A 27,867-nucleotide genomic window follows, 5' to 3' on the forward strand; every position below is an offset into this window, starting at 1 on the left:
TCCTTAGGTAGCTTTAGAGATCGCTAAATTATTGTGCATTAAAAATTCTCATAAAAAAACAAGAGACGGGCAATATTAAATCCATGTAAATTCTGTGATCCAGTTAACAGCATAATCCACAGCGTGCCAAAATGATAAAATTGAAGAGGTGGTGTGTTGGGAGCAGCTGAAAGAAGAAAAGCTACATCCTTCTATACATCTTCCTAGACCCTGATTATATATTGTTTTGCAGAATTCAAGGTTCTTTTACTTCTGGGATGTAAAGTCATTTTAAAAAAATAAGAACAAACACCTTTCCAGGTTGCTCTTTGCAGCTTACAAATATGAAAAGGCATTGGTCCAGGCTTTCAGAATTTGTTGTAGGAAATACTTTGCCCCATGATTTTGTAAATAATTTCATTTTCATATCTACATGACTGATGTTATCTATACTTATTTAGATGAGCTGCTTTACGAAACTGGAATGGGTTCTAGCTCAGTATTGAAAATAGTAAGTTTTCAGCATGCTTTCAAGCATCTTAGGAACAAGACTGATTTTTGCAGCCTAATGGTGATCTTGCAGAGGTGAAATTAGCATGGGAAGCTTATTACCTTTACAGAAATACTTTACTTGCATACTAATTGTCTTAATTTTAATCCCATGGGATTTTTTTCTACTTTTGTCTGAGCTCATTGCTTGCTACTCTTTTATAATTTAGAACAAGATGAATTAGGTAAGAAGAGAAGTACTCTAACAAATGTGAAACCATTTCGTTATGATTATGACAGTGTTCCCTCAGATTTTCTCATATTGTTGCCAGAGAGTACATGAAGATAAGATCTGAAGGTCTTAAGTTGTATTAACTTTGAGAATCTGTGTCTACAAGAACAGGACACCCTACATAAAATAAATGCATTACCTACTCTAGATTCCTGCAGAAGCAAGCGCAGTGTTCACTGCCCAGGGAGATTCTCCCAGTTGTTCTGTGGGAGGTACAGTACTTGTGGATTGTGTCTGGACTTAAAGCCTCAGTCTTTGGTATTGCACTGTTGGCTGTTCCTCAGCAGTTTCTTGCTCGTGTATGGTTGTTCTTGATTTCATCCTGACTTGCCTGGTTCATGCCTGTATAGTGATGAGGAATCTAGCATAGGATTTTTGATTCTATGCCAGAAGTCAAGCATTCCAGGCTGTCTTTATTTATAGAATCATAGAATCGTTTAGGTTGGAAAAGACCTTTAAGATCGAGTCCAGCCATTAACTTAGTACTGCCAAGTCCACCACTAAACCATGCTTGAGTTGATTTTGTATATATAAAGATCACTGGAGACTAGATGTAAGAAAAACACAAACAAAATCCCCAAACATGCTAAACACCTACTATCCTTACCTTACTAATTTTGCTTCTTGCTCTGCTCCTTGCTAAAAGAATCACTGTGAACTTGTTTCACCACTTAAAATCGAGTTAATCATTGTTAGAATTTGTTTTAATACACCAATGCAAGTTTGGCCTTCCAAGATGTCAGTAATCATTCTGCTTCAGAGGTGACTAAAGACTTAGCACAAATGTGGTTTCTAGTGCATTTTAAAAAATCTCCCCATTATGAGAAATCTCATTAGGTTGTTCTAAGCCTTTAAATAAAAATGCCATACAAATCTCTGTTCTCGAAGGAAGTTGTCACTTAGATCTTTAATGCACGACTCAAGAGCATGACCTTCTACTTGAACGTGTGGGTCTGAGTGGCTTTGACAGAAACATGGGTGGTTGCACGCTGTGTTCCTGCTGAAGCATTCTGCAAGTGGTCCGTATCAGTGCACATTTCTGGTACTCTGGAGTTTAGTCAATAGTACTTGTGTCTTCTAATAGATAGATCGTTCTATCAGTTAGGGGTGGAGGAGGGAAGTCGGTAGTTTTCAGTCACTAGTAACCTTGCAAAGCAATAATACTGGCAGAAACTTTATCCATCTCTGAGCATGTCACAGATCAGAACAGTTCTGCTGAAGCTGAGTGAGAGAAGATCAGTTTTTCTTCCACATCTACTCTGTTGTGTCTATTAATAAGTAACTTAGTGGTATGATCAGTTCTGTGGAACTGAAAGGCTGTTTGTCAGATTGATGTGACTGTCACAAATAAATTATTGCCTATTGTAGAAGGAAAGAATTATTTTCATGAAGAAATGTTCATTTCTGGATTAGAGACCTCTGAGATACTTTCTAAGAAGCACAGCAAAATTGAGAAGTCTCATTTTCAGCAATTACATGGAAGGAGGAGGGTCCCATAGAAAAGTGGGAGTGTTTTTTCCTTTCTGGCAGCTTGCAGAGCATTAAATGGAAGCAGGGAAATTAGTGAAATTTTCAAGAGGAACCACATACCCACATCATAGTTGTTAAAGTGAAACATATAGTGTCTTTATGAAGAATGCTCTGTTAACAGCTGTTCAGCTGATAGTGCAGCATTCAGCTTAACCTTTTGTGCTTCCTATCCCAGTTAGTGAAAATCAGAGATGTTCTATTTAAAAATAAAGCAAACCTCCAAAAGCACTGTCCTTGTAACTAGCTTGAATGAAACTTTCTGTTTTGATACTGTTTGTATCTGTTCTGCTTGAATGTGCGCAAAAACTTCAGAAAGTTCTCAAAACCAACAAGTTAAGAGAAAGAAAAGCCTTTGGGATTAGTTATGACTATTGTACAATGAATCTTAAATTAACTTTTATCAGCTGGAATGGAATATTTCTGGAATGACTGGCCTGTATTCTGAAGTTGAAAGTCCAGCACAGAGTAAATAAAGTATTTTCAGACTATGCACTTTCAACGTCAGTGGTGTTTCATTTTTGAATTTTAATGACTTGGGTGCCTCTCTTTTTTCAAAGAAGTGTCAATCTTCATTCTCCTGAAAGATCAGGTAGTTAATATATTTACAGGTATTATATAGGAAGTTAGTTTGGATAGACTGTGAGGCCTGAAAGCTTAGGAAGTGATTTTATGTGTTTATTATTTTCCTAGATAATTTAAAAGTATGTTAGTTTTTTGTGGCCTTTAGATTTAAAATACACATAGTGTATGGAAAAAAAGCATTCACTGGATGCAAATTACTTTGATTTAATGTACATGCTGTTTTGCTATCCTTGTCATGGGAAGAGTTTAAATTGAACCTGTTGTTGCTTGCTTTTTGGCCTAAAGACTGATCTGAGTGTACTAGATAAGGCAAGTTATGGTATTATCTTTCACTTTTAAAATTATTCCTCATTATTTAGTACTTCTGATGATTAATGTTTTCCAGTAATTGTTGTGAAGTGTATACTTCCTAATTTTGAAGATGACAACACAATTTTTGTCCCATATAATGTGACCATGGGCCAGCCTTCTGTCTTTTTACACTTCAGTGTAAAAGATGCATTAATCAGTAGTAAAATAGGACTGTATTTGCAGAACAGGAGAATGTGCTTTAAAGCAATTCTATCTATCTTCCAAACACTCTGTCTAGTGTCTTTATTTTTGTATAAGTTACATTAATGAGTTACATTAACATTTTCTGAGGTTGAATTTCCATCTGGTTGAATTTCTAATCCTGAAGGTACATGGTCTTCCTTCTGTTTAGAATGTACATCACCTGAAACTAGGAGGCCAAATTTTTTTTTTTTTTTTTTGGTGTGATAATGCTCATTATTAACTTCCTGAGATAAGGTTAATCTGGCATGCTCCATAATACAACTTTAGACAGGCTGTGAGCATTTGAGAACAACATTTCTATATGCATGATCTGATGAAACATGATAAAATGCTGCAAGATATTGATGTGTCTTGTGTATTACATTGTTCTAGTTAAAGCTGCCTAAATACTTTTTTTTTTCTATTTTAGAGTGAGTTGAAAAGCAAGACAAAAGATCAGTTGTTCTCTTATGAAAGTGTAAAAATTGCAGCTGGCCTTATGTTGTCTGCATTCTTTTTGCCTTGCAGTGCAGATTTAAATATTTGAGTTTACAACTGCGCATGCCTTTACTATATTACGAAGTGCCTGTAAGACTTGAGAAGGCAGAGCTTACTGATAGATTCAGCAGCTGCTGCTTCATTCCTAAAATGACTTCTTCTGGATTATGATGAACTCTTGGTCTTTTAGCATGATTCAGGAATATTGAACAGGAATATTGAACTAACATATATTCAGAAGTAGGGCTTTTCTTTTCTTATTTTTGCAGTATGACTAAGTATTTAGTATCTGGATACTGTGGATCATAAATAATTGCCTTTTATTGTGTCTGTTTATTTCAAGACACTCATTGTGAAGTATCAAAGTTTTTGGAGTGTAGTAATAGCCATTGTTTGAAATGGTGGTAAGTAGAATATGAAGTTACTTTGTTTTTTTAGTAGAATTTGGAATATGTGGATGGTTAACTATTTAAAATATTAAATAATTAGTTCACTTTCTGAAAAGAAAACTTAAAATTTTGCCTGACATGACTCATTGTGGAGAGATGTAATACTGTGATGGAGTCATCTATTAAACTTAAGAGCACTTACCTTACTCTGTGAGGTAATTGAAGGTCCAATAAAAGACACTCTTAGTTTACTTAATATTTCTGCCATAATTTCTGTTCTGCTTGCATCCATAATGTGATGGGTAACATTTCCCTGGGGAGGGTAGCAGCAGTTTAGTTCTGTGTGCATCAAGTATCATCTGTGTAGCTATGTGGAACTAGTTTGAATGTATGGTTTGAGGCTGGTATTTCAACAAGTAGCAAATAGTGATTATCTTTCTGTCATTAGATGTGCATACAGAAGCCTATTATTTAATGGCATACAGATAGATAACTATGCAGTTTTCATATTTTTATTGCCACTGTACTGCCAATATATTTTATAGATTGTATTTAGAAAGTATGTTTGTAGCCAACTCTATTACTTTTCAAAGGGGTTCAAAATAAGCACTGAAGTAATATCTATGACTTTGCATTCTGTAAAAAATCGGTTTGTGCCCTCTCTGTATTGCTGCGCTTTTATAGTGTCTTGAGGAACAGGACATTATTTTAAAAGAGGAAGTTAGGTCTGCCACAGAGGAAGCATTATATTATGGATTAAATGCTGTCCTTGTCATCTTTGAAACACTTTTTCTGCTCTCTTGTTACATTCATCTTTTTTTCCTTCTTATAGTCTTCTAGTTCTTCAGTGGAGTTGCAAACAACGAGTATTTTTGAAAATTGTCTGTGTAGCTCTCTTGTCCTCCTTTTGAGAATTGATCTTGGAATATTTGCTTCTGAAATCCTTCTTGATTTGAAACTGGATTGGTAGAAAAATACTTTTTTCTGCACTCAGTTCCTTCCTGCACTCGGGTTTATGTTTGTATGCATGCTCTTAGATGTTGTTGGCTAGAACTGTCCCGCAGGAGATATTCTGTCCACTGAGAAATGGGCAGGATATTTGTCTTGGTATTCCCCAACTCAAAATGCGGTTGGAGGTTGCATAGTATTTATAAGCTGTGTTAGTCCTCTGCTTTGTGCATAGTCTCAGCTGGGATGGGTTCTTAGATGATGAAGAGGAATTGAAAAAGGGGCTGAGAACTTGGTTTCTGTGACTTGACTGAATTTTTTAAAATAGGGCTTTTTAATTGTTAGAAATAATAGAGCTGGAAAATGGTGCTGCTAGAATTGACTTTACTACTTATCACAAAGGCTGTGAATGATACCACAGATGTATTGCTCTTTTAGTGGTTTTCTTCGGAGAGAAGGTTGTGACATCAGATGAGTAGTTGAGACCAGGAACAAACAAGGTCTTAGCATGCATCCCATTTGGTTTTTATAGGTATTGCTTCTTGAAAGATGTGGGGCACACTCTGGCTTGTGGTTGAGCTCGTTTCCAGAGCTCGTAAGTTGTTGCACTGAATAGAAGGAGACAGTGCCATTGAAACAGTGCTGGCAGTCAGGCATGGATTCCTGGTAGGCATTCTCAGTGGTATCGCCATGGGACCACAGCCAGGCAGTTCCATAAATAAGCATGAAAGTCCAGTGGCAGCTCTGACAGAGCAAATGATACTTATAGCATAGTAGCACCTCATTGGTGAGTCATTCGCTGCTGATTGTTCTAGCTACTGTCCATTAAATAACGAGTTTTGGCTAGTTGCTTGACTAAAATTGCCATGTGCATGTTTGTTCATGGCCAGCCTTTCAAAGAGTGGTTATTGTGCTAACTTTTCACTGGTCACAGTTATGTCAGGCTTTTGCTATACTGCTGAGTCATCAAACAGTATCAGAATATGAGATTAAGATTCTAGAATTCTGTTGAACAATAAAAGGACAGCAAAACAACATGATCCATACCTTTGGCTTTCTCCGAGTTTAGTAAAATATAATTGTTTTTAAGACTTCCTTCAATATTATGGGGAAATTGCCCAGGTAATTGCTTCCTTATCTATTCTATTTCTATGTATCATCCTTCAAAGTGTGTTGCAAGATTTCTGTTAAATGCAAAAGAGTGCTTTCAGTTGAGTGTCAGATCCAGCTGTATGAAAACAGAAGTTGTTTCAGTTTCACCAGCACAACAAAATCTACCTTGTGTATAAATAGTTCAATTAAAAAAAAAAAGTTCAAACCAACTCTAAAATCTAACTATGTCTTAAAGACTTTAGTGAGGCTTAAGTATCTGAGAAGTCTAGTAATGGAATATGTTGGTAATACTATGTGCCTCTTCATTAGTGCTGTTTATGAGCAAGTGTGCAAAAGGTATATTGGTGTAAATAAAAGGATTTTTTTTCTTTTCTGACTTTATGAACTTTTTAATACATTTGCAGCTAGAAAATGATAGCAGTGAGTACTAAGAATGCATTCTTGGTCCATGCTACTAGCAGTGTTTAGCTTTGCAACAACAGCAGTGTCTGGAAATCATTCCCAGCTTTATTCCACTGATTTTTGGGCATGTTTTTCTTTTTCCTAAGTGGACTTAACTTACTTGCTTTCCTTTACTTGCAGAGGGGTGGCGAGTCTTGTGGTTGGTTTTTTTTTGGTGTTTGTTAGTGGCCTCTTGGCTTTTTTAAGACAAAGCTGTGGAGGTCTTCCTTCCAGTCTTTGACTTGTAAAATTATTATTTAAATGTATGTGTGTAACGCTGTCCAGTCCCAAGTTCACTAACCTTTCTTGACTTCTTAACACTTTCTTCTTTCTGCTATCACTTCCTCTTGCAAAAAAAAAAGACCGTACTTGCTTAAGATTAATCAGAAGATTTATGTAGAGAAACTTGGACTTTCTGGCTTTGCATATACAAGTTGCTTGGATTGTCTGCTGTGCCCTACAGATAGTTTAGTTTTAACGTTTTTGTTATGCAGGGAAGGAGAGTCTTCCTGCTTCACTCTGTACTTGATTATGAGAGGGGAGTGATAATGTATTTATACTTATATGGGAGTTTTGCATCAAGAAATCTCCAGTACCATGATGAAGAGATTGGAATTAGTCACTTTTTAAACTGTTTTATTAATATCTTTCATCTTATTTTTATACAGCACCACCTGTGAACTGAACTTCTGGATGATTTCTGTGTTATTCATAACATTGTTAACTATTTTTTGTTTGGTTGTTTTCATTATTTGTACCCTGAGGTTATTTTGAATACAGCATCTGAAATATTTTGCATAGTAGTGTCAAAAAGCATAGGGTTTTTATAAGAAAAACCTACCTTTTCCTTTGTACTTTATTAAATATTTGGCTTGTCCTTGATCTGCTTTTAAGTCTGATTTTTGTCCCACCTCAGCCTGCAAAATCAATTTGGCCATCAACTTCTTGATCTTCCATTCTGCACAAATGTATATAGAGGCTACATGCACTCTGCTTTTTTGAGCCTAGATACCTGAGATGGTGTGGATGTTTGTATGTTTTTATAAAATGGCTTGTGAGCATGTCACTTGTTTAAAAAACTGTTGCTTTGACTTATGTCAAATCTTTTCAGCCACTGAGTCACAAGTAACGTAAGTCAGTCTCTTGTTTCCTAATACACCTGTGTGCTATGAAAATTCAAATGTCTTGTCTGTCTCTATGTGTCTCTTATGGTCGTCTAGTACTTTATTTTAAAGGCCCAAACATAACTTCCCTCCTTTATGCTAGAAACAGACAACTTTCTTTTAGCAGGCTGTGGTCTGAAAAAAATCTTTTCCTCATTAAAGTTTTACATCTGAAGTCTAATGTGGCATGATTCCTGTCACATTACTAGAAGTCTTCCTGAAAAGCATTGATGAAAGTATTCTTGGATGCCAGACGTAGAATCAGAAAGCACTGATCATGTTTTACTGAAGTTACACTATTCATTTTAAAATTAGATTTCATTGTTTCTTGGCTTTACTGATGTGTCTTACCAGTTGAAGAGCTGTTCTACCTTGCCCTAATTTTCCAGCTTTTTAAAAAGATCCTTTCTTGTTCTTACAGTCGGGAACGAAAAGGTTTTGTTAGTTTTAATTCTGTTTCTACTACTGAATAGAAGGAGAGGGGAGATTAATGTCATGGCAAATACGACAAAAGAGCTTCATTTCTGGACAACTGGACCATATTTTCTACCCATCCCTCTTCCGTGTTCTAGACTTAGTAAGGGAACTGCTTGCTGAGATGTAAATGAACAAGGCAAGATACCTAATTTTTGTGATGGAGTACCATCTCCTGTTCTGAAGAGTGAAGATGGATGAAGGCCCTCACCAATATTTTCAGATGCTCCCCTCCTGCTGGTGGAAACCGATGTGTCAAACCACAACACACTGTCAAATGCAACATACCTTTAGTCTGGACCTGGACCCTGGCATAAGTTACTCATAAATAGATAAATATACACAAGGAATTCAGCTATATGTTTTAGTAGTTATAAGCTACTTTTACTGGATAGATGTGTTGGGTTGAAGGGAGAATGTGCAGAAAACTCCCTGTAGAATGAAATCTATAACTCGACAAAAATGACTTTCTTTTTTGGCTTTTAAACCTGTTCTGATTTGTAACAAGCTGGCCTTTCAGAGTATGCTAGGCTGTAGCTGCTATTAGCAAAACTTTATAAATCCTTTGAAAGGTAATAGGAAAAAGGTGCCGGCAAGACTTAGACCTGAATGGGCATTTAAAGGTCTGAAGGAAGATAGAAAAATTATAAAAGCCACAAAATAATTCTTCTTTTTTAAGCTTCATTGTAAATCCTTTTGGGATGCTGCTGCTTTGATTTGATTCAGCATGAGATAGAAAGCTAAAATTCAAGTGTAAAAATTTTTCTACAAAAAATGAAAGTATAAAAATCTTCCAGCCACTTCACACTGTACTGTTAGCAATCAAGGAAATGAGACTGTAGGCTAATGGGATGTGCAACAAACTCCTGCATCTGCATAAGCTTTTTCATAGAGCAGTAGACAAACACAACTAGGAAATTATTTTCATTTTAAATATTGAGGTGGTACTGAATTAAGAGATTAATTGTTACATGGTTTTTTAACTAATCACTGTCACCTACATTTTAAATAGCTACTCTTGCTGCTTTGTGTCTCATTTGGGCTACAGCAAATTAATGCCAGATCAGTTCTTTCTTGCCAGCCCTTGTCCTTGAAGATGTGAATGTGGTCCAAATAATTAGCATTTCTAGTGTCACAAATCACATTCCTTATACAGCGTGGTCAACTCAGCTGCTTTAGCAGTGAAAATAGTCATTGTGGTACACATTCCATTTTCAATGTTGTATTCTGTAGTTTATTCATCTGGCTCAATCCTTAGAGAGGTCTTTATACTAAAGATGATATGTTCCAGGAAACAAAAATAATTGTTCTTTTGGGATGTTCAGAAAAAAACTTTACTCAGAGGCTTGCCAAATTCTTACACAGCTGCTAAGATGATATAATGTTTTTATTGTTTGACTAAGATTGTAAATATGAACTTCCTTCCTCCTGCATGTATAATTATTCTAGCTTTATGCAGAATTTGTGATAAATCTCTTCCAAATTTCTATTGAGTGAGAGTATCTATGAAATGCTTACAGACTTCAACATGCAGTTTATATTTGCTTATAAAATGGGTGACCTAATTTTCTGTGAGCTAGATATAACCTCCTCCCATAGTCCTGCCACAAGAATGTATGTCTAGAATAAGAGTTTGTCCTGGTTTTATATAGCAGAAAACTCTTCAGCTGTGAGAATTCATGACTGGAATGCCCTTAATCCTGCGAGGTGTTCAGTAAGGTTAAGTTGTAGATTTGGTCAGACTTCAGAAACAGGCTCAGAGTGGACGGTAGGTTCTGGTTTGTTCGTGTATATCCGGTATTCCTGCGTTTGTTGTGAGCCACGTTTCCTGCTGCTTTCCGAATTACACTGAAGGAAATGACAGCACTGGTGATCAGCCTTGTGGACACAGGCTTAAGTATTTTGGAAAGGAACTGAGCCTGGCTGCACCAATGATGTAAACTGAAGTTGTATGTGCCTTAGGAAGGGGCATGGCTCTTGGTGCATGATGCAAATTCAGTATGCAATATGGTATTAAGCGCATTTTTTAGCCCTAGTTTTCTAACTAAATTTTAATGTTTGAAATTGTATCTAATTGTTTTCATATGAAGACATGAATTTTTATGTTCTATAGGAAAAACTGAAATAGTGTGTGTTAATTATAAGACATCTACAAAAATTTTGAGTTTTTTAAACAGTCTTGTAGTGTCAGTGTCTGTAAAAGGTATTATGTTTTGTTAATTTTTGTTGTTTAAGCAATATCTTGGTAATATCATTACATTTCTATCATTTCTATCAGGGAAAGATGAATAAAATGTCTGGCTAGTTAAAAAGTCATCTATTTAGACTTCCAGCAAACTTCCCATTTTCCTATTGAGTTCAAGAAAGATTCAGCCTCAATGACATCTGATAGTAAGATGTAATGGCAAAAAGAGCAGAAACATTTCTTTCTTGACAAACTGTTGCTTACTTGAAATTTTTTGAAATGTGTTTGACTCTGACTTGTATAACAGAGTAATAATAAATACAGTATATATATTTTGCAATGCTCTTTAGAGCCAGATGATTTCAACTGCAACAAGCTGTTTGTGCAGAGTATCACGAGGAATTCTAGCCATACCAAGAGGACAGTTGGCTTTGTTGGATTACTGAGCTCGGTATACCTCTTGAAACCAAAAATTTCTAAGATACCTTTTGCATTAGGAAAACTTTAAGAGTATCCTAGAGAGGTATGTCTCTGCTGGAGAGGGACAGTGGAAAATAATCATTCTTCCTTTTCCAGAAAGCAGAATATAGGGCTCTTTCTTCATCTTTCTGTAAGAGAAAAATAATTACAAATATTGAAAAACAAAAATTTGGTGTAGTTGCAATTAGAGTTCTGTTAAAAAACTTAGAATTATAGGGGTGCACAACAGAGTAGCAGGGTTCTTGTGAGTACTTTTTACACCAAGTAAAGGTGTAGCAGAAGATACTTTAAAAGTGTCATTCCAAAGGAATTTTGCAGTCTTGCCTCTGGCAATGTGGTGAAAAGATTAAAAAATTTTTACTTTGCCTGAGTTATTCCGGGCTTAGCTGGCACTTTTACTTTCTGGTCATTTCACAGAATTTTGTGAGCCCTTACTATTCCTTGCCTGGAATTCTGAGTGATCCCAGTATTCTTATGAAAGAATTTTAATTTAGCTCTTTTTAAAAATATTACAGTATAGCATTAACCTTTCAAGCTCTCCCCCTGCTTCCCCACTCCCCCCCAAACCAGATGGAGTTTTACTGGCACGTAAGGGGTTCAAAAGCACATGGTGTAGTCTGGAGGGCTGTGAAGAAGTGTAGGAGGAAGGGTGCTCTGTTGCTTCTGCCTGAAGCTGGTCACCCCATTTCTCATTGCTTGCTGCACTCAGAGGCGCTCAGCTGGGTGCTGGTGGTACCAGCTGATTGTGGATACTCACCTGAATGAAGCCACATACAAACATTAATACAAATATGAACTCAAGTATGGTGGTGTAATCATTTTTGTATGAAGGCTGCAGAATATTTCTTATGCTGCCAGAAGAAGCAGCCTCTATCAGCTTGTTAATATGTATGGTTCAGACTACAAGGAATTGAAGAGGCTTTAACTTCATGCACTTAGTAGTAAACTGCACAGTTGTAGCTGCATCCAGCGGAGATATTCATAGAATCACAGTTTATCTCAAGTTGGAAGGGAACCAGTAATGATCATTGAGTCCAACTCTCTGTTCCTCACAGGACTACCTAAACCAAAACCATATGACATGGCTTAGGAGCATCATCCAGCTGCTCCTTGAACTCTGGCAGGCTTGGTGCTGTGACCATGCCCCTGGGGAGCCTGTTCAGTGCCCAACCACTCTCTCAGTGAAGAACCTTTTCCTGATGTTCAATCTGAACTTCCCCTGGTGCAGCTTCATGCCACTTCATACCTTTTCATGTGGCAAAGGAATGTTTGCATCTAAGGGAAGGATGTCTTGTTTGTTCCTGCTGACTTGGGAAAACAGCACTACAAAGACAGGCCTGGTAAGCTGTAAGCCCCTTCCAGTTGTACTACTTAGTGGAATTCGTGTTGTAACAGCTATTCAATTGTACCTTTATGTCATCAGTTCTGTGATGCTTTTTAACAGAGCTGTGCCTTTGCTCATGCACAAACATTAAAATGTTATAAATACCAAGAGGCTACTTTAGTGATTAGCTCACATTGACAAGACTTTTATTATATAAATAATATATATATTTAAATTACATGTATCTATACAGACATATTTTCAAGCAGACATGTTGCCTTTGTGTTGGTTCTGAGACAGTTCCACAGATACAAGCAAGGTTCTGTGCTTGTGGAATACATTTTTAGTTTGCAGAAATGTCCAACCTGTACTTGTAAGCATTAAATGAAAAAGTGCAAAAGGTAAGATGCTGGTTTTGTGTTTAGCCACTAATTTGAAAGCTAATGGCATGGGCATGCTATGTTTTCGTATCTTGTGCCTCAGTGATACAGAGTTTAAACTGGAAGTTTTCTGAATTAAGAATTATTACTGTATTTATGGATGGTAATGCTTTGTGGTTTTTTTTTCTTGTTTCTACTTCTGTTTAAATGTAGTCTTCTCTAGGGATTAACTTGATATCTGAAAACTACTGAAATATTAAGTGCTTGTAATAAAAATTACAAGCTTTAAAGATGTCTGTGGAGAAAGTAATTAATCAAGACTTGTCATTTTACTCATTTGGTAAAACGGATCCAATTTTAACATAAATGCAAATTCAGCAAAATTATACTGATTTTTCAGTGTCATACATATGTGATTACATATGCCCTACAGCAAGGTAGCATTTGAAAATTTATCTGTATGAATGGCAAAGCAATAGGCTTTTCTGTTTATTATGAGCTTAAGACCATAAAACAAATGCTTGAAACTTACAGTACGCTCTGAGCTAGAAGTGGAGTTGCAGGTTACAGGTGAGCCTGTTACAAGTGAACTTGTGCTTCCACAAAGGGGAAGTCCCACTTGTTTGTTTGCCTGTCCCTTTTCCCAGCTGTCTAGTATGAGCCCAAAAATAAAGTGTTGGCTCTCATATTTGTCCAGTCACAGGGCAATCTATTGACCTTTGGTGTTTGGAGTGTTGAGTGGGTTTTCTGGTAGTTTAGAAGGCTGAACAGGCTCAGTGATGTTCTGGAGCAACATGCGAATGGATGGAAAGAGATTTCTTCCTTTTCACAACAGCAAGGAAGTGTTAGCCTGGCTCAAGCTTTAATGTGTAAGTTGTTGTTTTAAACTGGAGGAGTGGGAGGTTAAAACAAAATAAGAAGATATCAGGAAAGTCTGTAAAGACGTTTTTCCAAAAACTCATTTGAAAGCAACTGTAGAAAGTTTACCCTGGAATAGCGAGAAAGATAACTTCACAATTTTATTGCTTCTTGAGCCACTTGTGTCAGCATTTTCTAAAAAACAAAGAAAAGCTCCATCCAAAATTGTGTTGTGGGGTTTTTTTGTTTGTTTGTTTGTTTTTTTTTTAATTTTCTGCAGCACTTAAATGCTAGTGACAATAAGAAATTGACTGAATTTTACAAATGCATTACTAAAAAGTGTGTATAGATTTACTCAGCTGATAATAGTTGGGGGTATATTTACATTGATCCTGCAGGGCAATGCAGGAGGTAGGAGGTAGGCTGCCCCTTTGCCATTGGCATGTTTCTGAGAATAGGGCAGATGCAAGGATTTGCTACTGGAAGTGCTGTAACATTTTGATGCTCAGCTTCTTCATCTGAACAGATGGTATATTTATCCAAGGGGAGGACAGGAAGGAAAAAGGAGGAAGAATGTGCTGCAGCCCCTCCTTTCCTATGTGACTGAAACTCTTGGGTATGCACAGTCCAGTGTGCGTTTCCAGGTGAATTTGTTTCTGGAGGGGCAAGCACAAATGATCTGCTACCTTTGGTATGTCACAGAGCCTGCTCCCAGCTTTGCTTTTCATGGGAAACTTGAATGTGGGCCGTGGAAATGATTTTGAAAGTTACTCCCCTGTCTTGAGAAATAGGTAAGTTATCTTCACCTGTGGCTTCTCAATGAGTAGCATGTTCCAAATCCAGTGTGGTGGAGGCGAGCCTCTCTGACTGGCATGAAGTATCTGATTCCTGTCCCTCTGAATTTGTGTCTCTCAGCATGGAAATGAGAGTAGTATATAGTATTTTTCAGTCAGTGTGACCCTTGCTTAGAAGTCCTGATGTTGAAAAAAGTTCATTCATTTTTGTTGTATTTAAAAAAAAGAAAGTTACACATAAGCCAAGTTCATGTGTTACTTTAAGGTGCCTTTGTATCAATCTGATCTAAGAAATGTTACTTTTAAAAACGTTTTTTGTAAACATTATTTTTGTCAACCTATGCTGTTCTTTTTTTCTTTTCATCTAAATCTACCCTACCTTTACCCCAGCATCAGACTTGGGTAGGAGATGTGAATAATCGAATACTAAGTGACAGAATTTCCAAGCATGTTTGTAAGCAAGACATAAAGTGAAACATAATGCACCGCATATATGTATCTGTGTGTATAACTGCTCTGAGCCGCCTGCTTAGGATTATCCTTCACTGAATTAAAAATCTCATTATTTTAAGTGTTTGAGGAAAGATAATTTTTTGGGAAGAAAATTTGAAACTTATGATTTTAAGTGGTAGTATGGAGTCTGCTGATTTGCTGGATTATTTCCTCCTTCTGCCCTCCACTCCCTGTTCCAGTAGCAAAACACTCCATCTTTAGTTTTCATATGCAAGAAAAGCTTAATTCACAGAGCTACCAAGTGTGGTGGTAGCAGAGTTTACAGTAGTTGTTTATGTGACTCATTTGCTGAGCTGCTTAGACAAGGTCTCTGCAGCTTAAGAGCTGAACAGCATTTCTTAGGAATGCTGACCTAATCCCATGAGTTTAAATACTTCTGTTTAAAGTCCTCCTTTAAAAAAACCCAGCTGTCAGCCCCATCTTCCATTTCTACTGTACATGAAATTTCATGTTTGCTTCTTCAGTGGCATAACTTACACTTGTGGCATAAATACACTTGTATTTTTTCCTTTTTGCTATGGAAGGTAATTTCCTTACTTTTTCAGGAATGTGTACTTTAAAACATTGATTCTGTGTTAAATATTTACATTTGGTCTTTATCTAGAATTTAATTGCCTCAGGATTAAGTCTTTCGGTGTGCATCAGTTGGTATTAACTGGCTTTTAGACTTCTCTAACCTTTGACATAGCAAAACTTTTTTATGTTGAGGCTGCTTTCTTGCTTTAAATACTTTTTTTCCAGGGAGTTGGTACCCAGTTCTAGTGTTTCTCCCTGCTTCCCTCCCTCGCTTTCTGGTGCCAAGATTTATTTAGAAACTGAAGTAATGCAGCTTTTCAGTATGAACATATATCTTTAGAGAATATCTTAAGTAGACAAAATTATTTTAAAAAAAATTTAATTAGTTTCAGAAGGTTTATAAGCTAGAGATTAAGGTCAGTGCTCAGTAGGCAACGTTTACATTCCTGTTGGCAGTCTGTGACAAATTTCATAGCCCTGTACCTCCAGTTGCTGATACTGGTTTGAGCTATTGTGTGGACTTCTTGCTTTAAGGTCATTAAACCACCCTTGAGAGAAAGGATGTTGAATTAACAGTAGAAGAAAAATCCCAAGAGAAGAAAGTATTAAAAAGAAAAAAAAATGTTGGGAGAACTATTGTCAGTTTTCTCTGAGTTTTTTGTTTGATTTCAGTTTTTGGGGGTGGGGCATTGCTTATTTTGCTTTCTTTTGCAGGGGTTGTTTTTGGGAGGACAGGTCAGAAGCTCTGGAAAGTGTTCTTCAGTGACATTCTGCTAAAATGGCAAATAAGAATTAAGTTGTATTTTCATCTTTTATCAGTGATGAGCATGTCTTTCTAAATCTGCTCAAGGCTTTATCCTCTTCAGGAATTTGTGCAGGTTTTTCTAGAGAAAAGTGGTGGTGGCATCTTGCTCAACCAAGATGTCAACCATCTTGATGTCACTCAAAAACTGCTTTGTGGATTGACTTCACTTGTGGAATGGCTTCTCTTTTACTTTTGAGAAGAAAAACAAGAACTGAGCAAGTGTAGGACTTCTTCAGGTGTTTTTTGGGTTTTTTTTTTCTCTCTTCTGGTGGTATTCTCAAAATACAACTTGGATTCTTAAAATATCACCAAGGAAAATGGTGAATTGAAGTTAATGCAGGAGGATGTTGGCTTTCTATTTCTTTACTATTGCATGTGAGTCTTGTGGTACCTGAAATTTTACTTAATCACCTGCAAGACCCAAGACCTGCTGATAAAATACTCTCTTGAAGCAGTGATTCTCCTGCAGTTTTGACATTCAAAACATATTTTCCCACCTATGTCCATATCATGAAGAACTTGTCTGTAGTTTCTCCTTTTCATGCCATACAGTTGCTGCCAAGTCCCATTGTGTGGCAGGGACCCTTTCAGCCTATATGCATCACATCACTACCTAGTGAGCAGTGCTAATTTACTGCCACATGATCCCCTCCTCTTTCCTTTCATAGAAAGCTGCCCTGTTCCTGCTGACTTCCAGCCTTTCCTTCCAGTTTTGACTGCTGGGACTCATCTGCCCCACATCACTCTTTCTTCTAGATGTACAAGGCTCTCTCAAGCTCTTCTCTCTCAGCTCTGCTCCCTCAATGCAGTCATTCCAAGCCTTCCACAAGACTCAGCTCTTGCATGGAAAAAGCTCTCCTTACATAGTAATTCCATTTCTCATGGTAACCTCATGGTGGAACATGTACTACTTCTTTTTTCCACTCTGATCTGCCTCTCATACTTTAATAAACACATGTCTTTCTGTGCAGAAGTTGGTGATGCAAAAGAGTGACAGGGATAGAGGGGACTTTATGTCTCTCCTTACAGTTTCCTATGAAGTTGGAGGATGAAAGTTGACTGCCTATTGCAGTACTTAAATCTGGTCTTATTAATAGCTTAAAATATAAAACTAGATGAACGGGGATAGCCTGTTTAGATGGGTTTATTTTTGGTTTATGGCAGTGTTCTTCTGCTCAGTTTGTTAGAGGTGGGTTTAAAGTAAATCAGATCTCTTCTAAATTGAATATACTTTCTGCTTCTTAAAGAAATGTTTCAGCCATAAGATTATTCCCTTATTCGTCCTCTAAATATTTTTCTATGTGATGTCTCTTAATGTCATGCTGTTTTGTCATGGCTAGCTGTAAACAACAAAATGTGGTGATTCATAAATGCTAAGAATGAAACACTATGTTCTTTAGAGGTATGAAACATTCATTTGTGGGTCTTCTGAAATATATGCAATTGTGGTCTTGATTTTTTTTCACTTTTTTTTGGAGATGGTAGTTCTGGCTATACTGAAATGCACCTCTTCACAATGTAGTCTTAATTCTTAACAGGAAACCTAAGTTGTCTTCCAGCCTGTTCGAGCTGAGGTTAGTATAAAAAATATATACCCTGACATAAAAGCAACCTGTGAAGATTGTTGTTTATTTATCATAGCTAAAGCATTACTCATCTGTTTTTTGAGTCATGGTTCATAGACTGTCACTAAGCCCTTGTGGAAAGGGATTTGGCAAGTACTTCTGAGTCTAGATAGTACCCACATCATACAGGTTTCCAGTGTCTGCTGTGGTATCTTAAGTGAGCAGTGGCATAATGCTTATTTTTAACCTTTGAGAGGGTCCCTTGAACAAAAATTAGTTTTTAACTGTACTAAAGCATAAAGTAGCTCAGCCTTATGAGGAAGTACTCTCACCGGCATTGTAATTTACTTATAACCTAAGCGATTTTCTTACATTTCCCTTCTGGTTGGTTTGATCATTCATTTAATAGCATTTATAACAGTAAGCACTGTTGAGATGTTCAACTTTTATGGGTAGTAGACAGTTGCTTGCTTTAGTTTGCTTTCTTATAGCTGAAAGACAACTTAGTGTATGTGTAAAAATTAGTTTTTTTCAATATTTATTCCTGGTGGAAAAAGACCCTTTACAGGGACAACGGACCAGTCTGCAAAAAGATGTGAATTTTTTAATAATTGGTTGGCTAATGCTTCTTCTCAAGTGCAGGGTGATCCTGAAAGTGCTGCTGTTAGCCTGGTGATTGTTATTATTGGGCCACAGCTACAGGAATATTTGGGTATTCCCTGAGATCTGTGCATAAGGCCAAATATTACAACAAAATTCATGCCTATTCTTAGTCTGCTTGTTCATATTTATTATTCTCTTTTAGTGCAAAGAGATGCTGCAGGAGTATTTGCCTTACAATAACGACATGATGAAGATTCCGGAAAATTGGCACTAATGTAATTTCTGAGTATATATCTGCCTGTTGAAGACAGGCTATACACTGAAAATTCTCTAGTCTCAGCTGGTAAATCTAAGATGTTGGCTTCTGCAACTAATGAGTGTTACTTTCCTCTCTACTTGAAAAATACTTTAGCTAAGGCGAGTTTTGTTTTTATGATCTAAATATTTTTTTTTATAGTTGTCTTCAGGTTGTCTTCATAAGGACTGTTCAGTGAGACAAGATGTAATCTAGGATGCTTTTTTAATGGGAATTAATTTAATGGCCACTTGGGTACTCTGGCTGGAATCTTGGTTCAGGAAATGGGATACAATGATTGATAAAGCCTGTTCTCTTCAAGGCAGCATCTGTTTGGCTAGCTGTGAGTCAGGCACTGAGGTATATTGGAGGGAATAAAGGTTTTACTGTCTGCCTTCCCAACAGCACAAGTTTCAAATGCAGTTAGACTCTTGTAGTGACATTTCTGTAATTTTGGTGCTTCCCTTATCATACAGGAAAGAAGACCTTATAAATGTATTCCAGTATACAAGGAGGCACACTTTAGGGTCTAATTCAAAATTTCAGGTTGCAGTTATGGAAAGGTAGAGTCAATATAAAGTAATAATAATACAAAGACAGCTTAAAAACAGAAACCAACCTTATGAATATTCTACTTGATGCACTTTTCATTTTACCTCTCAAAGCTTTCAGGCAAAGGGGTAGATGGGTGGGTATTCTGTGGGTGGTTTTGCTGTGGCACGTCAGAATGATCTCCCACTTCTAGAAATCAAGATGATGAAGTAAACATTCTGGTATCTTCAATGTGTTTATTTCAGGAAATTGTGTGTGCTAGTGTCAACTAAACCTAGAGCAGGAGTGTACAAATTCTACTTAAAATACAAAGGGGGCTGCAAAGGATGTGAATATGGAAAATTATGTTTTTCTGTTTCTTCATGCTGCTAGCCAAAAAGAGCTTGATTCTTTCATATTGTCTGTGAAGAATACTGAGTTGTTGTATCTTTGTCTGCTTTGTTCTAAAGATTAGGTATTCAATCTGTGGAAGACCAGGAAGCAACCGTGATATGTTTGACTTTCCTGGTTAGAATTTGTGGGAGTGGTTGTTGAACAGTCTGTTAGAATGTGAAAAGGATAAGAGTGCTGTCATGAACAGCACCAAGTTTCAGAAAACCTGTGTTTGCTGTATACAGCATCGATGTGTTTTGGGGGATTCCAGAAGCGGTGAGACAGTTTGCTTTGATGTTATGATCCAGTATCTGATGAAGATTTTTTCTTCTTCCAGTTGCTTTTTCAAATAATTGTTTCATTAGCAGTTGTTAAAATGTAAGTTACGTGTTCACTTATGTGCTATAAATATTTATATAACAAACTTATAAATAATGTAAAGAAAAATATTTTTATAAGCTTTTTGAAAAAGGTTGTTGTTTGACTGGGCTTGAAATACAAACAGCTAGAGGCAAAGGCAAGTACTTGTACAGGCATGTGCGTGATTTTAAAAGGAGCATTAGAAATCATGCTGTGGGTGTTTGAATAACTGTTACTTCCAGCAGCCTTAGTTGATCTTTTATTAAAACTGTAGCCTGTGCAGTTCAAAACATGCATTTTTAGACAGCAGATTTCTTTTCTGTCGTTTCAAAGGTACATTCTTGCATGTTGCATGGATGAGTGGGCAAAAGAGGGAATATTGCTATGTCTTCTTTTGCATCTCCCAGCTAAATCTGAAAATAAGACCATAAAGTGATGATGCCTGGTTTTCAGACTTGCTGGAGTTCTGCAGTTTAGACCAACTACCTGAAAAAAAGACTTGAAAAGAAATATGCTCAAACTGTACATAGCTTTTAAACTCTTTCACTGTATTCTGGAATTGCCTTTGTTCTCCCAGTTGCTCTAAATAAATCTTGTACATTGCATATTCTGCTCTTGACTTCCTCTGTTTGAAGAATAGCAGTTATTGCTGAAGTACAGTGACCTATTTTAATTTTGAAGAACAGCTTGAAGAACCCGTGTGTTAACATTTGTTTCTTTTTTTTTTGACAATATTATTTCCAAATTGCTACTAATTAGTTAGTTTTTAAAATATAAGTGTGGAATTAAATAAAAACAATTTCCCAGAGCAATGCTGAGTCCCTTCCTTCATTAATAATTGGAATGTAGTTGAGTTGGACAGGACAGATAAGTTGAATTGTGGCAGATAATGTGTTGATGTGAAGAAAAACACCTTCATCAGCTGGGGAGTAAGGGAAGAAAGGTAGGAAATAGATAGTAGACTTAAATCCAAGGTTGTCACAGTAATAATGAATGCTTTATACACCTTAATTATATCTGCAGTATCTTGGCATATGACTGGTTTTTGTAAAACATATATTGATGTCCAGGATTTCAAGAGCTTGCCCATGGTATTTCAGAGTTTTGGCTGTGAAAGGTCTCTTTGCTTTTAATGAAGTGTCTGAAGAGTTACCTTTTATCAGACTTTCAGTCTGTTTTCACCTTGTTTTGTTAGTGCCAAGTCTGGAAAACTGTTGCCTGAAGCATGGTTTAAAAAAAAAAAAATGAAACTCAAAGTTGGCTAAAAATAGCATATTGAAAGAGACTCGCTTGACATAAGATTTTTTCATGTGGAACGTTCAGAATTTGAATTTTTTGGCTGATAGATTTGTATCATAGTTTTTGAATTTGAGAGGCATTGGAATGTCTGTGCTGCAGAAGCCTTGGGATGTATTCAGCTATTACTATGCTATTTGAAGCTTAAAGAAAACAAATGTTCTTTTGTTCAGGTTTTCATCTAGATTACTTTTAACGTAAACTGGGTTATAGAACATGGGATAATGCACAAAGGGCTTCCTGTAGCTTTCTAATCCCCCTTCAAATATCTTTTCCAGGATTAATTATATTCAGAATACTCTATGCTTATTAAGAAGAAACACAAAAATACTAAAGCAAGTGATCTGCACTGTCACTGGCTTAGTGTGCTGCAGTATTAAAGGAGGAGTGTCAGTGTCAGTTATAGCATAAGAATCTCTGACTGAAAAGTGTGCCAGATCTGATTGGTCCCTGTCACGTGGACAGAGTATTAATGTGATACAAATGAATCTGTGTACTCAAAGTACCTATCATTATTTACCATTACTTTAATTATGGAAATGTCTAGAAACATGGAACAGGGATGTGAGATTTGCCAGCCAGTTTTGTGAAAGCATTTTAGGGTTTTTTCTGTTCAAGTAGCCTTGTTTCTTTAAGCAGTCAGGTGAATGAATACTAGAGATGAAAACCTGCTAGAATCTTATATTTATGTGTTCACTCTGTGCTTATGTGCTCATACAGTATATTAGTGTAGTGTTCTATCATATACAATTTTTTAACAGAAATTTATATTGGCATTATAACACAGGAATGATCACAAATGAAGGAACTTGGATGTCCAGATGAGGTCTAGAGAGAGTATATTTCCCAAACCAGAGTATGCTATATAGTTTTTGAGGTTAGGTTTTAAAATGCTGAAAAACAGTTATTTCTTGAGATGGTGTTTCAAACATTTGTGTCTTGTCTACTGCATCCCTAAAATAGCTTTGTAACAAATTCAGTAGTTGTTTTTAGAAGGCAAATTGTTTTTTTCAGGACCAAGCAGAACCTTGTGCAAGCTTGTATTTAAATAATAAGAAAGGTTTGAGGTAGAAACATAGGTTGGCTGAAAGATGGTGTGTTTTCATTTGGGGGTTTTATGCTGTCAGTTGATTTTGAACATACTTAAGCATCTGTAGTTCAAAATTCTTACTATACTGCTTCTGAAATTATAGTGAATTAACACATTCTTGTTGCTGACCCTTTATGTACATTAGTATTTCCAGTTGAACTCAGAATTCTATTTTTCTTTCTCTTAGTCTTTGCATCATCAATGAATTGTGGTATAGAGAAAACCTGCAACTTAATTATTTTACAACAGCTTTTTTTTTTTTTTCAGTGCAGTGTTTTCTTTGTAAGAAGAGACTATTATATTAACCATATAATAAAAAATTCATTTGTCTCAATCAACTTGGTTGATTTAAGATAGGAACTACTGTCTCAATATGCAAGTGTGCAGGATAGGGTCTCAGTGTAAGACACTTCCCTCATGCTGGGGTCTCAGTAAAAGATACTTAAGATACACTTTTGATAACTCTGTCCCAAAACTGTTGATATAAAGAAAACTGTTTCTTTGTTTCAGAATTCTGTGGTAGTATCTTTTCTTGAAAATGTTGAAATGGTGTATCTGAAGCATTGCTCTTGGGCTTTCCATCTTTCCTCATGTGTTTTAATAGCTCATGCTTGTCCTAGCATATTAAGAATATAAAAATCATCTTGAAAGAGTAAATCTTTCTGTTTTATTCCCCTGAAGTATTGGTGAGTTTTGTTTCTTTACACTGTAATTTAAAATACTAGGTTAGGATTAAATGTTACAACTGGTAACTTCTAATGAAAACCTTCATAATGTTTCATAATCTAGTACTAGAATGCTGTGCTTCGTGCATTTAAAGGTAAAATCTAACTAACTGTTTTGGAAACTAGATCATTGACTTAGAGTGATTATGAGTCTGCCTGTTTAAATAGCATTTCAGACAGACAGAATAGACTGTCACAGTCCATAGTGGATAATGAAATGATACATAGATCACACTTTAGTGCAGGAAGCCTCACTTCCATTTGAAAGACTGCACTGTGTTGATACCGTATTTGATCCAGGTATCCCAGAATGATGCTGCTCATTTTCTTTATGTTCTACTTTGACATACACTTTAAGAGAATAGAAGGTGAGGTGTTGAAAAATAACTTGAATCCTGAAGTTACTTTGGCATGTCATCTGGTTCTAGCTAGGCAGAAAAAAAAAACTATTTAAAATCTCCTTCCCTGCAAATATTTTAGGAATGTAAGTGGCTGACTTTAAGGCATCACACCAGAACCATTATCCTTTCTCCATTTTTTACATCTAATTCAATTCTAAATGATTCCTTTAAGGAAAAAAACTCCAACCCAACTAAACAAAACACACAATCCCTCACCCCGTATGCTGGTTTTATTTCTTGTTATAAATAAAGATGTTGTATCCTTAGAAGTTGTGATAACTCCCACTTAGATCATAATGTGCTAAAGTGCACTGCATGTTTGCTGTGATCAACAACAGTGAGGAAAAAAAAAGGCTATAAAAAGGAAAATTTAAAGTTTTTAACTGGAATGTGCACTCTTTTTTGAAGTGGTTAATGTTTTGAGTTCTTATGCCAAGAAGTTCATATACTGCTTTATGAGCATTTTGTCTCTGCCCTCAGTTATTGAATTAATTCTTTAATTAGTGTCCTTTGGGATGTCTTCCAGTTGTGGAACTTGTACTAAGATTTCCTTTTACAGAATTTGCAACTTAATATTAGCTGTTTCTGAAGCGAGACACTAACCTCTGTGTGTCTTTTGCAAGTAAATGTTGACAGGCTCATAGGAAATGCAGCTGACGTTAGGAAGCTTGGGTGGAGACTACAAGGAGCTGGCAAATACTACAGGGTTCAGTGCCAGACACGCTGACATAACAGTACTTCACTTGTAAAAGTTTTCTTTAGGCTGCTAATTCTGTCTTCACAGTAACTGGAACCAAAGCAGTGTCTCTGATGCCAAGTCAAAATAGCTAAAGTAACACTTTATGGGAAATTGAGAATGCTTTCCATGGCTTAGATCCTCAGAAATATTAGTAAAAAGAGCAAGCTTCTCTCTTAATGAAAGAGTGAGTTATGAACAGTGCCATGCAGTGCAAAACAAGTCCATCTAACTAGAGTGAGTGTCAGAAACAGCTCAAAGAGGGAAAGGCTAGCATTGTGAAATCTCTATAAATACTGTGCTCTGAATGATTTATCTCGCAGTTTCAATTTATTTTATTTGCTAGTTCATAGTCATATTTCAAAGGCACCCTTTTAATAGCTTCCTTTAGCTTTCAAATAAAAATTGTTTTCTTCAGATGTATCTAGACATTTAGAAATGTTATGTGAGCACTTCAACAGCAGTTTGACCATGTCACCTTAAGTATAATGTGTTTTGCCTTGAGTTTATAGTATTTCTGGTCTATGTTAGAGTCTAAGAAATAGTAAGGCAAAGCTTTGAAGGGGGATAAAAATGGAATGCAGCTGAGGTTTGCTTTGCAGAAGTTCAGGCAGAGTTTGAGTTGCTGCTACCATGCTGTCTCCAGTTTTGTATGTGGGAGGTCTTGGAGGAGGCATCATGGAGAGGAATCTTGTTGGAGAAGGCATGCCTGGCTTACAGAGTATAAAAACTGCTGCAGTCTTGGTGGAAGGATGCAGCAATATTACATAAGCATATTGGTTTTGGTACAATTTCATTGTCACCCTTGGATTTTACCTCCTTTCGTTCCTTAGAGTGCAGGGCTCAAAGCAAGTGGTGGAAGAAAGGAGATTCAGATGATTAATTTAATCTGTTCAGTGTTTTTGCAGTACAGTGTGCCATGGCAAGTTAGCTTTAATGCTATTGCCTCTTTTAAGGTAGGCACATGCATTGTGCTATCCCACGAAAGTAGAAGTTCAGGTAGTAGATTGAAGCAGCTTTGCCTAGAGCAACTGGATGGCAGTATCTTGCATCCATGGGCTTCTGCTGACTTCAGAATTACTGATCACCTCTGAAGTCTCCTCTGACCTATTTTATAAAATTAAAATGAAATAAAAGCAATATATAATAATAATAAAAAAACACTATTTTTAAATCTTGGAGGGTTTTTTTGCATGAACTGTCATATGAAAGAAAAAGTGGATTAAGTAGTTTTTTTCTCTGAGATCACCTTTAATCATTTTTCATAACATCCCTTATCAGTTTGACTGCGCAATGTTGGACATTGATGTCTTTCAGACCAAGATTTGTCTTTTCCTGAAGAGTAGCACTTAGTTCATTTTTAAATCTACAAAATGTTAACTGGTGCTTTCTGAAAGCTATGTAGCAAGTAACTATGTAGCCCATGTCTTGAGTTCAACTCACCATTGATTTTTTGCGTAGCTCTTGCTGGGGATCTGTTCTCATGTGTTTCTGGACATTCTGTAGCACATCTCTGAAATTTACCTTCCATACTGATTGCCTGATTGCTTCCAAATTATTACCTAGAGTTTTGCCCCTCCACATATGTAAATTCTTTTCCTGAACCAGATCCTGTCTTTGCCAGTATGAGTGTACATAGAAAGGCATATGTGTCTTAGCTCCATAAAAGGGGCTGGAGGACATGTTTGGAAAAGAGATTTAAACAAAAGGTTACTTTTCATTGAGATAATAACAGATAAACTTTGGAGAACATTGTCATTATCTTGGTCACAAATTTGTTGAATAAAGGAGGATCTGGGAGATGTTATGGTGACTCTTTACTTCCAGAGAGAAGTACCTTTGTTGAGTAAAAATTGTACAGTATCACTGAAGTGATCTGGTCAGTGTCCAAGATTTGAACTGTCTCAGGGGAGGTATTGCTGACATTCTCTATGGCCTGTTAAAGCATTTCTGTTTACAAATCTGTAGTGATCTATTTGCAGTACAGTGAGACTTCCTGTGGTTGAATGGTGTTGCTTAACTGTGGTGAGCTAAATTCCTTGGACAGGAGTTGGATTTTTCTAATGTAATGTCAATAGATTTTGCCAACAATAGCTGGCAATGAAGGCACATGCAAGGCTAGCATGAATTTCTGATGGTATTTTTTACATATTGTGAACTCTGTTCTTAATAATTTTCTGCATCATTCTGACAAAAGTGAGCTGCAAAAATGGCTTTGCAATTATCTATTACAACTTCCATACTAAGTCCTTACTAGTAAGCAGGAATTTTTATTAAGCTTATGGATGGACATTTGCTTTGATTTATGAACACTTTCAGAAACATAGTAGCTGACACAAGTTTTCTTAGACACTGACAAGAGAGTTTGAGCATCAAACTTTTTTTTTTTTTTTCCAGATGGAGCAATTGTCAGATGAAGAACTTGACCATGGTGCAGAAGAAGATAGTGATAAGGAAGATCAGGATCTCGACAAGATGTTTGGGGCCTGGCTGGGTGAACTGGACAAACTCACACAGGTGAGGGAGGTTTCTGTCATTTCACAGAATAATTTTTTTGTTAGTTTTATGTTTCTTTTTAGTTGGATGCCAACTGCTTGACACTGTCACTTGCAGCAAAGCAGACCTGTGACCAGTTCAGTAATCTTTAAAGGTTTATAAATTGACTTGTTTACCCCATCCTGAGGTTGTTATATTCATTTTATACAACCTGCTAGTTTGACCTATCACAAAGGGTATAACAGTTACTTCCGAGAATTATAGAATTGCTATTTTGTCCTTATGTCTGTAGAGCAACAAGGACTTCAGCTGACAAGAGATAGGCTGTGTCCCGAAACATGTGCTTTGACACTGTCCAGCTGTAACAGCATTTATTTGTTGCACCTGAACAGCAATAAGAAAAAATTGTGAATGCTGCCACTGATGACCTAATGAGATACCTTGATACACCCTTAAGGACTCACCATTGTTCCAGAGTACTCTTCCTGCATCAGTGAAGTAGCTGATAGGATATCTTTCAGTCTTTCCTTCTTTTTAGTGCTTTTCCTTTGCTTCACAAGCAGATACTGCATTTTGTGTGGTGTGCTGCACTCCTGGGGTAATCAGCCATTTCTCCGTGACTGCCTGCAGGGGGTGTTTCAGCTGTGTGAACTTCCTGAATAAAATATTTACTCTTTTCCCTATTTGTCATGTAGAATTAAGCTGAGGTATGATAAGTGAAGGTTCATTAAGCTAGAGAGGAGGCAGTTTTTCTCATCTTCATCTTGCCTGAAGGAAAATTGAGCTAATCATGTAACAGGATTTCAAATTCAGGCTCATCTCTGTTACTGTCTCTGCCATCAAGTTCTAAATGTATATAGCAGTATAGGGGAAAACAATTTCTTTTCCTGAGTTCACGCATGCAGGGCAATAAAGAATCCTGCCTTCTGAGATGAGTAGAAGAGTGTGACATCAATCTCTATTTACTAATTCCTGCTGGTTTTTAACTTACTTTGAAGGGTTTTTAATGATGTGAATTATTTTGGGCTTTGTAAATCACCTTGAATGACGATATTCACAGAGGAGCACAATGGGTCTTAGACCCATTAA

At 36.6% G+C, this 27,867-nt stretch overlaps 1 protein-coding gene across 12 annotated transcripts in view; it reads left to right on the forward strand.

Moving 5' to 3' along the window:
* RAPH1 (Ras association (RalGDS/AF-6) and pleckstrin homology domains 1) overlaps positions 1-27,867 on the forward strand; it is a 105,133-nt gene that overhangs the window by 6,603 nt on the left and 70,663 nt on the right. For all 12 annotated transcript variants that reach the window (XR_008431940.1, XR_008431938.1, XR_008431939.1 and 9 more), the window contains exon 2: positions 26,680-26,799. Coding sequence is in view for 2 of the 12 variants with exons in the window: in XM_053948331.1 (XP_053804306.1) it covers positions 26,680-26,799 (120 nt within the window). In the remaining 10 variants the exon portion in view is untranslated. The remainder of the gene's footprint in view (positions 1-26,679; positions 26,800-27,867) is intronic.

The sequence above is a fragment of the Vidua chalybeata genome, chromosome 7 (assembly GCF_026979565.1).
Source record: "Vidua chalybeata isolate OUT-0048 chromosome 7, bVidCha1 merged haplotype, whole genome shotgun sequence".
Taxonomy (NCBI): domain Eukaryota; kingdom Metazoa; phylum Chordata; class Aves; order Passeriformes; family Viduidae; genus Vidua; species Vidua chalybeata.